This window comes from Phyllobates terribilis, unplaced genomic scaffold, assembly GCF_046119375.1.
Source record: "Phyllobates terribilis strain yellow unplaced genomic scaffold, ASM4611937v1 Scaffold_1__5_contigs__length_1240528914, whole genome shotgun sequence".
Lineage (NCBI taxonomy): Eukaryota > Metazoa > Chordata > Amphibia > Anura > Dendrobatidae > Phyllobates > Phyllobates terribilis.
Window position 1 is genome coordinate 39,147,226 of NW_027362761.1, and position 15,736 is coordinate 39,162,961.

Genomic DNA, 15,736 nt, shown 5'->3' on the forward strand with positions numbered 1-15,736 from the left:
CCACCTGTGTTTTACAGTCGACGCTCCACTATAACGGGGATAACGGCTAACAGGAATTTGCATATAGCTGTAGGGTGGGCCCCTAGGGTCAATTCCCCCTGTGGGCCCCAGACACCCCAGTCCAATCCTGGCACTGTCTGTAAACAAACTGTTGCTTTGCATTGCCAAAAGATCTGTTTTTGTTTCATCTGTCCACAGAACATTTTCCCAGAAGGATTGTGGTTTGTCAAGGTACTCTTTGGCAAAGATCAGTCGTTCCTTTTTATGTCTTTTCTTCAGCAATGGTTTCTTCCTTGGCCTTCGCCCATAAAGCTCTGCTTGGTTTAGTGTGCGGTGTATGGTACTTGTTGAAACCATGACCCCAGACTGTTCCAGGTTGGCCTTCAGGTCTTTGGATCTTTGACGTGGTGTTTTTCCACCTTTCACACGAACCTTTGAAGACATCTCTTGTCAATTTTCCTCTTTACCTCACGTTCAGGGAAGTTCTTGACAGTTCCATGCTTGGCAAACTTCTTAATAACATTGTGCACTGTTGAAACTGGGATACCAAGGTCTTAAGAGATGGCCTTATTCCATTTGGAAGTCTTGTGTTTGCTAATAATAGCAGTTCTGATGTCCTCAGACAGCTCCTTTGTCTTTACCATTGTGACAAAGGAACAGGGCCTACCACGTGGTATGGGGCTTTTTAAACACTGAAGTAATCATTCATTGGCTAATTCATATCACATGGGCAGCGACAATTAATCATAAGTGAATCTCTTTTGTGATTTACCACTGGCGAGTCAAAATGTATTTCCACACTCAAGGGTATTGTAAAGGGTGCCAATACCAGTGTAAGCTTTAGGTTTTTCTACTTTTCCCTCCCACTGTTTTTTATTTTAAATTATTGTTTATCATTTGCTCTATACAAAATAACTGCTTCACTTGATTCATTTCTTTCAGGAGATATTCCACATTATTTAATTAAACTTCATGGGTGCCAATAAGGATGAGCAGGACTGTAGAACTGAAGCACTGTCATGTCAATACACAGCAGACTGCAAACATCAGCATTACAGGTGCTGAGTAATTCTCTTGGCTGAAGTGATCAGCCCCACACTGCTTCTGCAGCAAAGTAACTCACATATGTATGTTCCATCGCAGTGGATGGAAGAAGTGTCACATGACACAAAGCCTGCTCAGATTATGTCAATTCGTAACTAATTTTTCATAAACTCTTTCAAGACTTGGCGATTCTTCGCTTTTGTGCTTTCATTTTTTTTCTCATAAGTTATTTACGGTAAATAGCCATAACATTTATATTTTTCAGTCGCCATAGCCATAGGAGGGCATGTTTTTTGTATTGAATGACACCATTAATTTTACCAAAAAATGTACTAGAAAATGGAAAACGATCCCAAGTAGGGAGAAATGGTGGAAAAAAAATCAAAATCCGGCTATTATGTTTGGGGTTTTGTTTTTGCGGCATTTATTGTGTTGTAAAAATGACCTAGCAATATCGTGATATATATATACACATATATACTACCGTTCAAAAGTTTGGGGTCACCCAGACAATTTTGTGTTTTCCATGAAAACTCATACTTTTATTTATCAAATTAGTTGCAAAATGAATATAAAATATAGTCCAGACATTGACCATGTTAGAAATAATGATTTTTATTTTGAAAGAATAATTTTCTCCTTCAAACTTTGCTTTTGTCAAACAATGCTCCCTTTGCAGCAATTACAGCATTGCAGAACTTTGGCATTCTAGCTGTTAATTTGCTGTGGTAATCTTGAGAAACTTCACCCCATGCTTCCTGAAGCCCCTCCACAAGTTGGATTGGCTTGATGGGCACTTTTTGCGTACCATACGGTCAAGCTGCTCTCACAACAGCTCAATAGGGTTGAGATCTGGTGACTGCGCTGGCCACTCCATTACAGATAGAATACCAGCTGCCTGCTTCTTCCCTAAATAGTTCATGCATAATTTGGAGGTGTGCTTTGGGTCATTGTCCTGTTGTAGGATGAAATTGGCTCCAATCAAGAGCTGTCCGCAGGGTATGGCATGGCGTTGCAAAATGCAGTGATAGCCTTCCTTATTCAAAATCCCATTTACTTTGTACAAATCTCCCACTTTACCAGCACCAAAGCAACCCCAGACCATCACATTACCTCCACCATGCTTGACAGATGGCGTCAGGCACTCTACCAGCATCTTTTCAGTTGTTCTGCGTCTCACAAATGTTCTTCTGTGTGATCCAAACACCTCAAATTTTTTTCCAATCTTCCTCTGTCCAATGTCTGTGTGCCTTTGCCCATATTAATCTTTTCCTTTTATTAGCCAGTCTCAGATATGGCTTTTTCTTTGCCATTTTGCCCTGAAGGCCAGCATCCCGGAGTCGCCTCTTCACTGTAGACGATGACACTGGCGTTTTGCGTGTACTATTTAATGAAGCTGCCAGTGGAGAAGCTGTGAGGCGTCGATTTCTCAAACTAGAGACTCTAATGTACTTGTCTTGTTGCTCAGTTGTGCAGCGGGGCCTCCACTTCTCTTTCTACTCTGGTTAGAGCCTGTTTGTGCTCTCCTCAGAAGGGAGTAGTACACACCTTTGTAGGAAATCTTCAGTTTCTTGGCAATTTCTCGCACGGAATAGCCTTCATTTCTAAGAACAAGAATAGAATGTCGAGTTTCACATGAAAGTTCTCTTTTTCTGGCCATTTTGAGAGTTTCATAGAACAAACAAATGTAATGCTCCAGATTCTCAACTAGCTTAAAAGGAAGGTCAAATTTATAGCTTCTCAAATGAGCCAAACCGTTTTCAGCTTGACTAACATACCTGTGCAATGGTTTTCTAGGGTTTTCTAAACATCCATTAGCCTTCTTACACAGTTAGCAAACACTATGTACCATTAAAACACTGGAGTGGTGGTTGTTGGAAATGGGCCTCTATACACCTATGTAGATATTGCAATAAAAACAAGCAGCTAGAATAGTCATTTACCACATTAACAATGTATAGAGTGTATTTCTGATTCATTTAATGTTAGCTTCATTGAAAAAAAAATGTGCTTTTCTTTCAAAAATAATGAAATTTCTAAATGACCCCAAACTTTTGAACGGTAGTATATATATATATATATATATAATCGGCTTATCCCGTCTGTCTGTCCCGTCTGTCCAGGAAATCCCGCGTCGCTGATTGGTCCAGCCGCGGATTTCAGAACAAGATGGCGGCCGTTAGCGGCTCATCAGCGATATTGGCACCAAATTTAAACACCGCTCTGCACGGAGGTCAGCGGCGATACAGCCGGGAGATGACCAGTCATCTCCCGGCTACTCGCAGCAGAAGTACCCTGACCGGTGGCGCCGCTGACCTCCATGCAGCTACTGTCGGGAGATCAGCGGCTAGGGCCGCTGATCTCCCGACGGCAAGTGTGAAGCGAAGACTGGGGAGTGGCGCCGCCAGTCAGGGTACTTCTGCTGCTCGCAGCGGAAGTACCCGCACAGGCAAGTGTGAAGGGAGGACTGGGGAGTGGCGCCGCCGGTCGGGATACTTCTGCTGCTCGCAGCCGGGAGATGACCGGCGCTAGTCAGTCATCTCCCGGCTGCTCGCAGCGGAAGTACCCGCACAGGCAGCGCCGCTCCCCGGTCCTCACTAATACGGTTCACTGATTGGTCGCGGCCGCGACCAATCAGCGATTTTGGCGCCAACTTTAAACACGCTCTCCGGTCCTCACTAACACGGTTCGCTGATTGGTTGCGACCAATCAGCGATGTTGGCGCCAAATTTAAACACCGCTTTGCTGATATATATATATTTTAGTAGTCAATAACATTTTTGAATTTTGTAAAATAAAATGAATTTTGATTGTATCACCATTATCTGAGACATGTTACTTTCTTATTTTTCCACCCACAGTGCTGTGTGAGGGCTTTTTTTATTGATACAGTTTTGATGGGTTTTTTTAAAAAAATTTTGGGGGAAGGAAGTGACCAAAAAAAGCAATTCTGGTGTTTCCATTTTTTTTTTTACTTTTTAGGCATTTAATCCCTTCACGACATTGAGCCCTCTGATTCAATCAGTCATGATGTGCCTTTAACAGCAGTGGGTGGAGCGGTGCTCCGCCTGTGGCTGTTAACCAGTTAAATCCAGCTGTCAATCACTGACAGCGGGATTTAACATGCACTGGCCGGAAGCGCATCATTCATCCCACCCATCGGCACCCCGGTCATGTAATTGTGGGGGGCACCAATGGGTTTTCATGACAACCGGGGTTCTGCTGATGACCCCCGTGCCTGTGATTATGATATTCTGGGGAATGCTGTCTCGTAGCCGGCGTTCATATGAGATCTTGACTTTCACTATTCAGCTGGCATCAGCTCGGTATGGAGTGGACTAAATTCCTGATTACACACTATACACCCTGCACCGTTAAGAGCTTAAAGGGGTTTTCCATACCATAGTTTATTCAAAAAAGCAGGAAGAGAAGCTGGTCTGTTTGTGACCATAATAGGTAAATCGCATATGTGCTGACACGTGACGATCGTTCAAATTGCCAAGCAGAAAAGAATACTAACAGTGTGTATATTACATACTGTTAGGATTTGACATTACACAGTGCCTACCGAAAATTAGCTCTGGCCCAGAAAACACTTTTAACCATGCTTGATGCTATCTGTTCTATGTCTGTAACTATTGCAGACAGTAAATCATTTTTTTTAAATTCAGTTAGTAAGTCTCTTTCTGTGCAGTGTTCAGTTTTACCGTACAGTATATAATATCAGTTTATTAAAAGGTATGGCAATTTTAGAGGAAGCAGTCACACAATACAATATGCCCTTTGGGCATGCCAAATGAAAAGGCTGAACAAAAGTACTCTTATAGATATTAGCACCATAGGCTGGAGCAGAAAAGGAAGAATATCAAATGTTGCAAAATTTAATGGGGTTTTCCAGGATCACAATATTGATGGTCTATCCTTAGGGCTCGTGCACATGGCTGTATTTTCGGTCTGAGTGCGATCTGACAAAACATCGTATTGCCCTCGGACCAATGCTATTCTATGGGGCTGTACACGTCACATGTTTACCTTGGACCGGCTCTCGATATTCAGATCGCACTCGGCCATGCAAGTCAATGAGTCCATGGAAACTATTAGACTGCACTCGGATGACATCTGAGTGCAGCCCGATTTCCACGGACTGACAGAATGGAGGAGATGTAGACATTTTTTCCTCGATCTATTCCTTATCCAAGAGAATCGGATCACACTGTGATCACACTCTGATTAAACTCTGACCAGAGTTTGATTAGAGTGTGATTTACATAATCGGCCAGATTCTCTCAAAGGAGAGAATATAAGCTGGTATGCATCTATCCTTAGGATAGGCCATCAATATTAGATTTGAGCAGGTTCGACTCCTGGTAACCCTTCCATTCCAATCAACTGAGTGAAGGGTCTGCACTTATCCAGTGAGTGAGTTGTGCCATGTAAATAATGATGGAGAGCTGTGCTTTATAAAAAAAACTCTGGATACTTGAAGCTAGCAAAAAGCTGCTGAACAGCAGATACTGAACTTGACTTACCAATCACATTGCCAGGCAAAAACACCAGCATGCTCATAATGAGTGAGCCCAGCCAGAAAAGACCCACTGTCTTGTAGTTCTTCCTGGGCAGAAAGACATGAAAGTACAACATTCTTATCAGAAAGTCGGCTGCAGTTACATGACAGTACCAAAAATACTCTGCTGCCTCCACGTCCTCACGCCTAACCGTGAAGAACCTATCTGGACTGGCGATCATACACGGCTAGATTTATCTATATGTTACTCAACTAATTCGGACCAATAAAAACACGCTCGATTATTCACAACACTTCTTGTCATGGTTTAGATATTTTTGCGGCTATAGCGGTTTCCACACATTCACCGAAGGAAATTTTTTGCATTGCGCAGCAAGGATATGGTAACATTATTTTCCATGGGGAAAATTATTCACATTGTTGGAAATATATTTTCATACATCAGCTATCTGTTCCGACTACACTATAGACAGGAATAATCGGCTCTACCGCACGCTCCCGTGTTCTCTATGAGAGCGCCGGTCATCTCAGCGCCTAACAAAAAGGTTTGCAATTGGAATTCCAGGTAATATCGGGGGAAGGTTAAAAGTACCCCATACACCCTAGATAGTAGGCAGTTCCTGCTGATTCGGACAACTTGACTCTAATGCAGGGGTGGGGTACCTCAGGCCCGCGGGCCGTTAACGGCCCTCGATGGCCTTTTATCTGGCCCCCGGGCAGATTCCTGAGGACCGCGGTACTTGGGCCGACAGCTGTATTTTCATGACCACAGGTCCATTCATTTCTTCTTGCTCTGTTTGCACACGCAGTGTTCACTACTGAGCGCTGAGGCGCATGCAATAAAAGATTACGTCCTAACACCAGTGCCAGCGTCAGGACGTGCTTTGTGGATGGAGATAGGGCGCAACTTGTACGGCCTCCGAAGGATGGTATAAATATCCAAATGGCCCTTGGCAGAAAAAAAGATTCCCCACCCCTGGTCTAATGGGTATGGAGGCATTAAAGTTTGAAATAAAGTTCATTAGCCAACTTAAAGGGATGGACCCAGTTGAACAACCCCTTGTCAAAAGCAAACTACTCCAATGAAAACTTGATAGTTGAAGGTCTGGCTGTTAATAGGAAGTGTCAGGCAGCCACATTCTCCAGCAAATGAATGACTATGCAATCAATGCAGCTGCCCAGCACTTTGCTGGTAATGAATTTTGGGAGACCACATACTATGACAGCCATATTGCCCCAATAGAGCACTGGCCACGTGTGGACTATTAGGGTATCTCAATCATGCTTGATAACTACTTAATTGCAGCATTTTTAGACTATTAGATGGTTTTATCAAGAAAAATAATCTTGCTAAGTCTTATTGTCTATAATCAGGAGGGCAGGCCTGATCCCCACCATTGATTCTTTATTGATCGGGCAGAGCACTAATCAAAGTACTCTGCTTGATTACTGAGAGAACTCTGCCGTTCCAGTTTTATTCCTAATTACACTACCAAGCGCTGATCAGGGATTAGTACAAGGAACCAGGAGAAGCTAAACGCAATCTGCTGTCATGGAAAGATCTGTGCAGACATTTAAAGCCACAAAGAACAGCACCATCCACCTCCTGGCCAGCCCCAAAATTTGTCTGTGATGGCAATTAGTCTTTAGCATGTCAGCATTCTTGTAAGAGGACTCAGCTGTAGAATAGGCACTGCTTTCTCCTGTATCTCTTTTATTGAATTTCATGCAAAGCTGAAATCAGACAAAATTTTGCTGGTTCAATTTTGCAAATTGTCTTAGCAATCCTTTGTACCCCCAACCCCTTGGCCACACGCTTGGTCTAAAGTTGTTTTAAAAGAGTAACAAAGAAACACAAAAGTAAAAATATTAAAAATGAATTTAAGGTGCCCCTATACTCCCTTCGACTACCAGAAACAATTTTTCTTGTTTTCTGTTACCTAAACCTTGGTGATCCATATAGTTTGAAAAATATAATGTATCATTTTCAAGAATGGGCTTTTCCATGATTCTGAATAAATAGAAGAAAATTACGTCTCACAATTTAAAGCTAACATTTTTTAAATTAATTTAATGATTGCCTAGTAAGCTTAGAAATGTAACGATAACATATCCAAATACCAAAGCAAATAATTCCGTTACTTACCCACGAGCAATTGCTCCCAACATTATCAAGTAGAGCAGGTAATGCATAGTCCCATCCCACAGGCAAATAAGCATTCCATGTGCAGTACGGAGGTATGGCTCCCCCTACAGGTAGAAAGTGATATCAGCAAATCCATATTAAATAGTATAATTCTTGCAGATGCCTGCTGTGTCAGCACATCATTGTAAAATGACTAAGATACCATGTCCCTGATATAATGGCATAAACCAGGAATAAGTAACCTACACTACAGTTGTTGTAAAACTATAACTCCCAACATGCTGCTAACAATAACATAGAGGATTTATATTAACCTGCACATACAACAGGCCAAAAAGTCACAGAAGAGCCCCCCCATGAGCTGGGGCTGGTATACAGTTGTATACAATTTACAGGATCTGGAGGCTTTTTGCCAAGAAGAATGGGCAGCTTTACCATCTGAGAAAATAAAGAACCTCATCCACAACTACCACAAAAGACTTCAAGCTGTCATTGATGTTAGAGGGGGCAATACCCGGTATTAAGAACTGGGGTATGTGAACTTTTGATCAGGGTCATTTGGATGTTTTTGGTTGTCATTAAGATTTAAAAAAGAGAAAAGACAGTAGTTTGACAATAAATGGCTTCACCCAATCAATAACCATGAGTGGAGAAAAAGTTTTTTTTTTTTTATCATTCATATTCTCTGAAACAAGGCCAAGAAAGGAAAAATTCTGCCGGGGTATGTAAACTTTTGAGCACAACTGTACATACTGTTACCAACCATATTGTTATAATGTTGGGTTTGGCCTTTTATTGTATGTGCAGGTTAATATAAATCTTTTATGGTAATAGCTATTTACTACGTTTGGCAAATGAATATGGGGTCTGATCACGTTCCTTTCGGTCTCCTTATTCTCATGTCATAGATATGCGCAATTGAATAGTAAGGATGCCGGAGAGTTCTGTGAATACATGATGGGTTAATCATGGATGTATATAATTGTATAAATGTGTTTCTTAATTAATAATTAAGGTCTTTCATGCTTTATGAACTGTTTTTTTTGTGATTACTATGCACTTTAACATGATACTTGTATGTTTTACACTTGTTCACTGTTTATATATCATGTTATTACTATTGTGATATGTCTTTCTTATATAATATTTATTAATCACCTGTATAATTGAAGCACCTATAAAAGGAATGTAAATGCACAGTTGTATGGCTTGAGAAAGGTTCTCATTTAGAACAAAACGTTGCCATTATGGGCTATTAAAAAATACAACTTTTTCCCATTTTTATAAATTCATATTTAATACATTGATAGCACAAGAGGGCTGCCAGCTTTAGGATCATTCCACAAGTCTAGAGAAGACATATAATCCTCACACTAGATACTGAAGTTCTTCTTCACAGTTCTTCTAAAATTATTAGCCTGCTGGTTATAACACAGACTATGTGAATCCACCAGCGCATGTTCATGCTGTTATTACCCGATTCCTTTTTTTCTCCTTGAAGTAGTAATGTAGCTTTCGTCTTAAAATTGTATGTAAATCAAGACGTTTGGGTGTTTCATTTTTTCCAGCACTGGCAGCTTGGCTACCTTTTAAAGTGGTTGTCTTGTGTGCTTAAATCATTAAAATTGCAAAGTGCTTCTAAAAACAAAACAAGCAACTTACACCTTATTAAAAATCCTCTTCATTCTCAAGAACAGAGAGATTTTTAATTCTATTCTTGTTGAATAAGTTGGTGGTTACTTAGGTGAGGAACACGTAGCACAAGTAGGCTCAATGCTTTAGAGCAGGGATCCCCAACCTGTAACTCCGGAGCCATATATAGCTCGGAGGCACGGCTGTCCTCCAGCTTGGTGCACCAACACCAGATCTGGCAAAGAGCTATGAAGAGCAGGTCTCCAAACGATGACTTTTAAGAGTTGCCTGGTACAGAAGAGCCAATCTGGATGCACATGTACTGGCCTTGGGGTTGAAGAGATAAATTAAGTAAATTTTAAACTGGACATATAATGATACTGCCAGATAGAGGAGGTGCTTGAAGCTGGATGCGATAATGTGGTGGGAGTGCTAGAGGCAAGAATAAGAAATGAGGGTAGAGTGGGCACACCTGCATCTAGGTATACTGCCTTGGTGTGATTTCTGGTGTAGTATCTTTGGCTCTCATTATACTGTTCATGGGGGCTCTAGACGTAATGACCTTGGGGGGAGGCAGGAGCTGGATGTCACTATTCAAAGGGGCTCTGGATGTGGCTCGTGACCCTCTCTCAGAGCTGAATTTCTGAATTTGGCTCTGGAGGTAATAAAGGTTGGGAATCACTGCTTTAGAGCCTCCAAGCACCACTCTGAAGCTGGCCGATTTACTAGATCCAGCCATCATCAGTGTCATTGCGCTTCTCCCTTTTACTTCTGTCTGAGGCCACAGGCTCAAAAGGACTACCTCAGGCAGACTTGGCACTGACTTTTCATAGGTCCTCATTTCTTTTAATGGTGTCAAGAAAGTAATCACATTGTCTACTCTTGACCAGTCCGGCTGAAAAAAGCTCTATTTTAAATACTTCATATAGCCATTATTGGTGACCTGCATGAAGCTTATCAGCCGATATAAACTGAACATAGAAACCGAGTTGACACTATGTAGCGATTAGGTTTGTAAAACATATGTGCATAGGCTAGCTAGCTTCAAATGGGAGCCAAATAAAACCGTTTTGAAAGTGTGATGTTGGGCCAGGAGAAGCGCAGACCAGCACGAAATGGCCGTGGCCTTTGTGCTTTCTGTTCCACCTGTTTTGCACTATTGTTTGGAGAAAATAAAACCAGTGAGTACTATTCCCTTTTTTCTGCACTGGACTATCAAGTTTAGAAATTATTTCCAAAGATACACTGGAATTCATTTGCTTTACAATAGTGCGTCGGTAGCTCGCAGCAAGCCCTTTGTGTGGAACAAACAACAGGAGACAGTAGAAAAGGATTGCCAGCTCGCAGCTTCGGAGAGAGGATACTCCTACTCAATGGTGTTCCTCCAAACATAACTGATCAAGAAGAGCGCAGCTGACACAGGCCGTACTTGTTTTTTCCATATGTGAAATCTCAGAAAATCCAAACCCCACTCAGTGTTGAAGAGCTCTTTCTTTGGAAGACTGAGAAAGCTGACACAGTACTTGTATGAAAGGTATAGACCAGTGTTTCCCAAACCCCATCCTCACGGCCCCCCACAGGTCATATTTTCAGGATCTCCTTAGTATTGCACAGGTGAGAGAATTCCTGATGCCTTGATGATGCTTCAATCACCCGTGTAATACTAAGGAGATCCTGAAAACATGACCTGTGGGGGGCTGTGAGGATGGGGTTTGGGAAACACTGGTATAGACTGACTGCCTACATGCATATTTCAGCACATCTGTCACAGACTCTGTTACTGCTTTACAGACGTACTGAAAAATCTATAAAGTGCTCAATCAGTCTTGTTGCATCAGAAAGTCTGAATAATTGTCCTTTTCAAATAGTTTTCACAAGACAAAAGTTTGCTGTATAAACACCTTTCAAATGTAGCTCAATGGCTGTATAATGCATGCTTTCAGGACTGAGGAAGCGCATACGCCACGTCCGTTCAGGTGGCTCTAGCGTTTTTTAACCATGCTATGAATGGAACATAAATCCATGTGTCAAAACCAATCAATTCTTTTAGCTTCATTTTTCTAGGTACCAAGCTGTTTTATTAATATCATTTACTTATAGTAGAGACTTCAGGCTATTAATCCCTGCAGGTTATTTTTTTTTAAAGGAAGGCGAAGCACTTAAGCTGAAAGTCAATATGGATCTAGCTGAAACTGGCAAAAACTCGAAGCAGGTGGCCATTTCTTAGGAGCAATTCTTGTGGAAATCCATTAGCCATCCTCGTAGAACCACTGGAGAGCAGGACACATCTGCAGCGACTGTGCACTTGACTGTAATGCTCACCTCTTTCATGTAGAACGCCATAAATCCGCTGATGTAGCCTTCTTCTTCCATCCATATTATTAAGTCGATGACACTTGTGAAGGAGAAGATTGCGAAGACTAAATATGTTTGAAGAAAGGAAAAGAAGGAAATAAAAATTCATAAATGGAAAGCGGCATGCCAATGCTTAATAGACGAGCAGGAGGACAGAGGCATTAAACAAATGAAATATTTTCCTACTCACAGCATCAAGTGAAATATAGAGCATTTTAAGGCACATTAAACTCATAAAGAAAATAAGATGAAACAGGTCTTCCCACTTCAGTGCTTGCTAGTAGATAGCAGCGCAGAATCAAAGATTCATCCAGATGGACGGCTTTTATAGTTTTCCTGAGGCCACTGATAATCTGCTAATGTGCTGTCCAAAAAATGCAGCTGTCATAGGGACCACTGAACACCAGCGAGAACTGCCCCGTCCTGTCAATAACTGGTCTGCGCTCAAAATAATGGCCTATATTATGGTGACTGAGGCTGATCTGTAGCAAGGGGTTGGCGCTGCTCTGTGTGGAATGGATGGAGCGACTGCTACAGAGGTCAGCGATTCCTACAACTGCACCACAGCGTTCACCATCACTACGCTCACTTCAGGGGAAGGGCTGTTCAGTTTCTGGAAAATACCGCTGTCACAGGGATGAGCGATACCACAAGCTGCCTACATAGAGGTTAACTGCTGCCCAGGAAGTGGTATAGCGGGCAATTATCACCCCAGTACATCAATCAGCATGTACCTTCTATGTGTGCATAGTAACCTACATGAAAGCAGGAGTGTAAAAATATGGTTTTCATTGCCGGTGGTGGTTGTTTTTGTTTTTTTTTGCTCTCGGTATGAAACACTTGTCACTCAGGACTAATCTAAAGTTTAATGCAAAGAATCACATGTAAACAAAGCATCCCCAGGTGTTACTATCATTGGAAAAATAAAGTTGGTGCTATGCTTACCATAAAATAAAGGATCTTTGGGTGGGTTTCCTTGTGCAAAGTGAAACAACACGACGAACAAAGACAGCAACACCAGCACTCCCATGCCAGCTATGAAAAGTGGACTGAAACAAGGACAAAATGTATTATCAGACACTGATGCACGAGTTCTACACCATGATCCATAAAGACAGCTGGCACGTTGCTTTCATCGAATCTTCATTTTATTTTTCTCCAGAATGAATATAGTTCCATCAAATCTACCCCGATAATTTACCACTTTGTTTTAGAGGCTGGCAGGAAATACAAATATGTTTCAGACCAGTTTGTGGAGCAGCCAGAGGATAAAAAAAAGTTTGGTTACTCCAATTACATATTTAAAAGGAAACCTGACAGTTGATACATGCTGCCTGAGCCACTAGTTGGACAGGAGGGTCCACGGCAGCTTCTCCCCACCCACTCCCCTAGAGTGACAGAGCTCTCCTTGTGTGTGTAAAGGGAGAGACCAGTCACTGCAGGGCAGCATGGCGGGAGAAGCTGCTGGGGACGCGCCTGTCCGTCTAGTCTCCCATGCTGCTCACTCCCCACCAGCTATTTAAATTATGTTTCTCTCTGAAACACTACAGCGTTTCAGAGTTACACATACATGACTGAGATCATACAGCCACGGTCTGATACATGCTGCCAGGTTCCCTTTAAAGGGGTTTTCCAGTAATAATTTTTAAGGTCAATCAGGTTGCACTCCTTGAAAATAGCCAACTCAGCAGTTACTCATCCTCCCCTGCTCCAGCACTGCACTGTCTTTGTTCACAGGCTGCAGTGGTGAGGTCACAACTATAGCACACGTAACTACTACAGCCAATCACAGGGCATGTGCTATCTACATCAGCATCACTGCCACTGGGCAAACAATGGGCCAATGTACAGGACTGGATTACCAATTAGGAATAATAGACACCGGCCTATGGGCCCTACAAGGGATGAAAAATAATAATATTAATTTTATAGTAAAAGAAATTTATTATCAGTGTGAAGCCCAGCTAGCTGACATTGTAGGCTAGCTGCAATGGAGCTCCAATGTGAACATAACAGCAAGCAGCAGTGATGTTTCGACTGTTGTCTGGTATATTCGAGAATTCACAAGTAGTGGAGGAGGGGCATCTATGCACTCAGGCATGGCAACTGTGTGACTGGTCAGAACAGAGAGTGTGAGTGAAGGAGACATAAGTGGCCGCAAATTCTCGCTGACTCTAGATCAAAATAAAGCATTCATAAGTACACCGATGGGAATATATAGGCCTACACCCGAAGTAGACATTAATTTTATATATACTTATATATATACTTATTATATATACTTCTATATACTTCTATATAATATTTCAATATACTGGGTTATATTGAAACTTGAGGTCTTAATTTTCATTCTGTTTAACCCCTTTACCCCCGAGGGTGGTTTGCACGTTAATGACCGGGCCAATTTTTACAATTCTGACCACTGTCACTTTATGAGAGTGTTTTTTTTGTGACATATTGTACTTCATGATTGTGGTAACATTTCTTCGATATCACTTGCGTTTATTAGTGAAAAAAAAAGGAAATTTGGCCAAAAAATTTAAAATTTTGCAATTTTCAAACTTTGAATTTTCATGCCCTTAAATCAGAGAGATGTCACACAAAATAGTTAATAAATAACATTTCCCACAAGTCTACTTTACATCAGCACCAAATTTTTTTTTGTTAGGGAGTTATAAAGGTTAAAAGTTGACCAGCGATTTCTCAGTTTTACAACACCATTTTTTTAGGGACCACATCATATTTGAAGTGACTGTAAAAAGAGAGAAAGTCCGCACCTGTGCAACTGGTGAGAAAATACCCTGGACCGCAATCCAAATGAGAGACAAAAGGAGGCGCGAAACGGCCGTTGTCCGGAGGTTTCCTTACATTCTCCCCCTGTACCATTTTTAATGGATCAATAAATTTATGGCTTTTTAACAAGAAGACCGGTGAGTGCTACCTTTTTTTCTTTTTTCATAGCTCTTCACATTTGAAGTGACTTTGAGGGGCCTTTATGACAGAAAATACCCAAAAGTGACACCATTCTAAAACCTGCACCCCTCAAGGTGCTCAAAACCACATTTAAGAAGTTTATTAACCCTTCAGGTGCTTCACAGGATTTTTTGGAATGTGGAAGAAAAAAATGAACATTTAACTTTTTTCACAAACATGTTAATTTAGACTCCAATTTTTTCATTTTCGCAAGGGTATCAGGAAAAAATGGACACCAAAATTTGTTGCGCAATTCCTCCTGAGAACGCCAATACCCCATATGTGGGGGAAAACCACTGTTTCGGCACACGGCAGGGTTTGGAAGGGAAGGAGCGCCATTTGACTTTATGAATGTAAAATTTGCTTATTAGCAGATGACATATTGTGTTTGGGGAGCCCATGATGTGCCTAAACAGTGGATACCCCCCACAAGTGACACCATTTTGGAATCTAGACCCCTCAGGAAGCTTATCTAGATGTGTGGTGAGCACCTTGAACCCCCAGGTGCTTCACAGAAGTTTATAACATTGAGCCGTAAAAATAACATTTTCACATTTTCCCCACAAAAATGTTTTTTCAGTCTCCAATTTTGCATTATCATAAGGGTAACATGAGAAATTGCACCATGCAATTTGTTGTGCAATTTCTCCTGAGTAAGCCAATACCACATATGTGGGGGAAAACCACTGTTTGGGCGCACGGCAGGGCTCTGAAGGGAAGAAGAACCATTTGACTTTTTGAATGTAAAATTTGCTTATTAGCAGATGACATATTGCGTTTGGGGAGCCCATGATGTGCCTAAACAGTGGAAACCCCCACAAGTGACTCCATTTTGGAAACTACACCCCTCAAGGATTTTATCAAGGGGTATAGTGAACATTTTGAACCCAGAGGTACAGCACAGAATTTGATAGCATTAAGTCATCATATTGAATAAGTTGTCATTAGTCTTGAGTGCAAGTGCTCACTACTTATATTGCCATTGGGTATGCACCAAGTATCGTCGGTGCTGAAGTGACATACTAGAGTCTCCGCCCACATGTTTCACGGTTGCTAGACAC

General features: G+C 41.6%; 1 protein-coding gene across 1 annotated transcript in view; it reads right to left on the minus strand.

Moving 5' to 3' along the window:
- TM6SF2 (transmembrane 6 superfamily member 2) overlaps nucleotides 1-15,736 on the minus strand; it is a 61,482-nt gene that overhangs the window by 12,115 nt on the left and 33,631 nt on the right. The window contains exons 2-5 of the mRNA XM_073661049.1: nucleotides 12,648-12,751; nucleotides 11,670-11,767; nucleotides 7,716-7,819; nucleotides 5,574-5,656 (exon numbers count right to left, since the gene is read on the minus strand). Of these exons, the coding sequence (XP_073517150.1) occupies nucleotides 5,574-5,656; nucleotides 7,716-7,819; nucleotides 11,670-11,767; nucleotides 12,648-12,751 (389 nt within the window). The remainder of the gene's footprint in view (nucleotides 1-5,573; nucleotides 5,657-7,715; nucleotides 7,820-11,669; nucleotides 11,768-12,647; nucleotides 12,752-15,736) is intronic.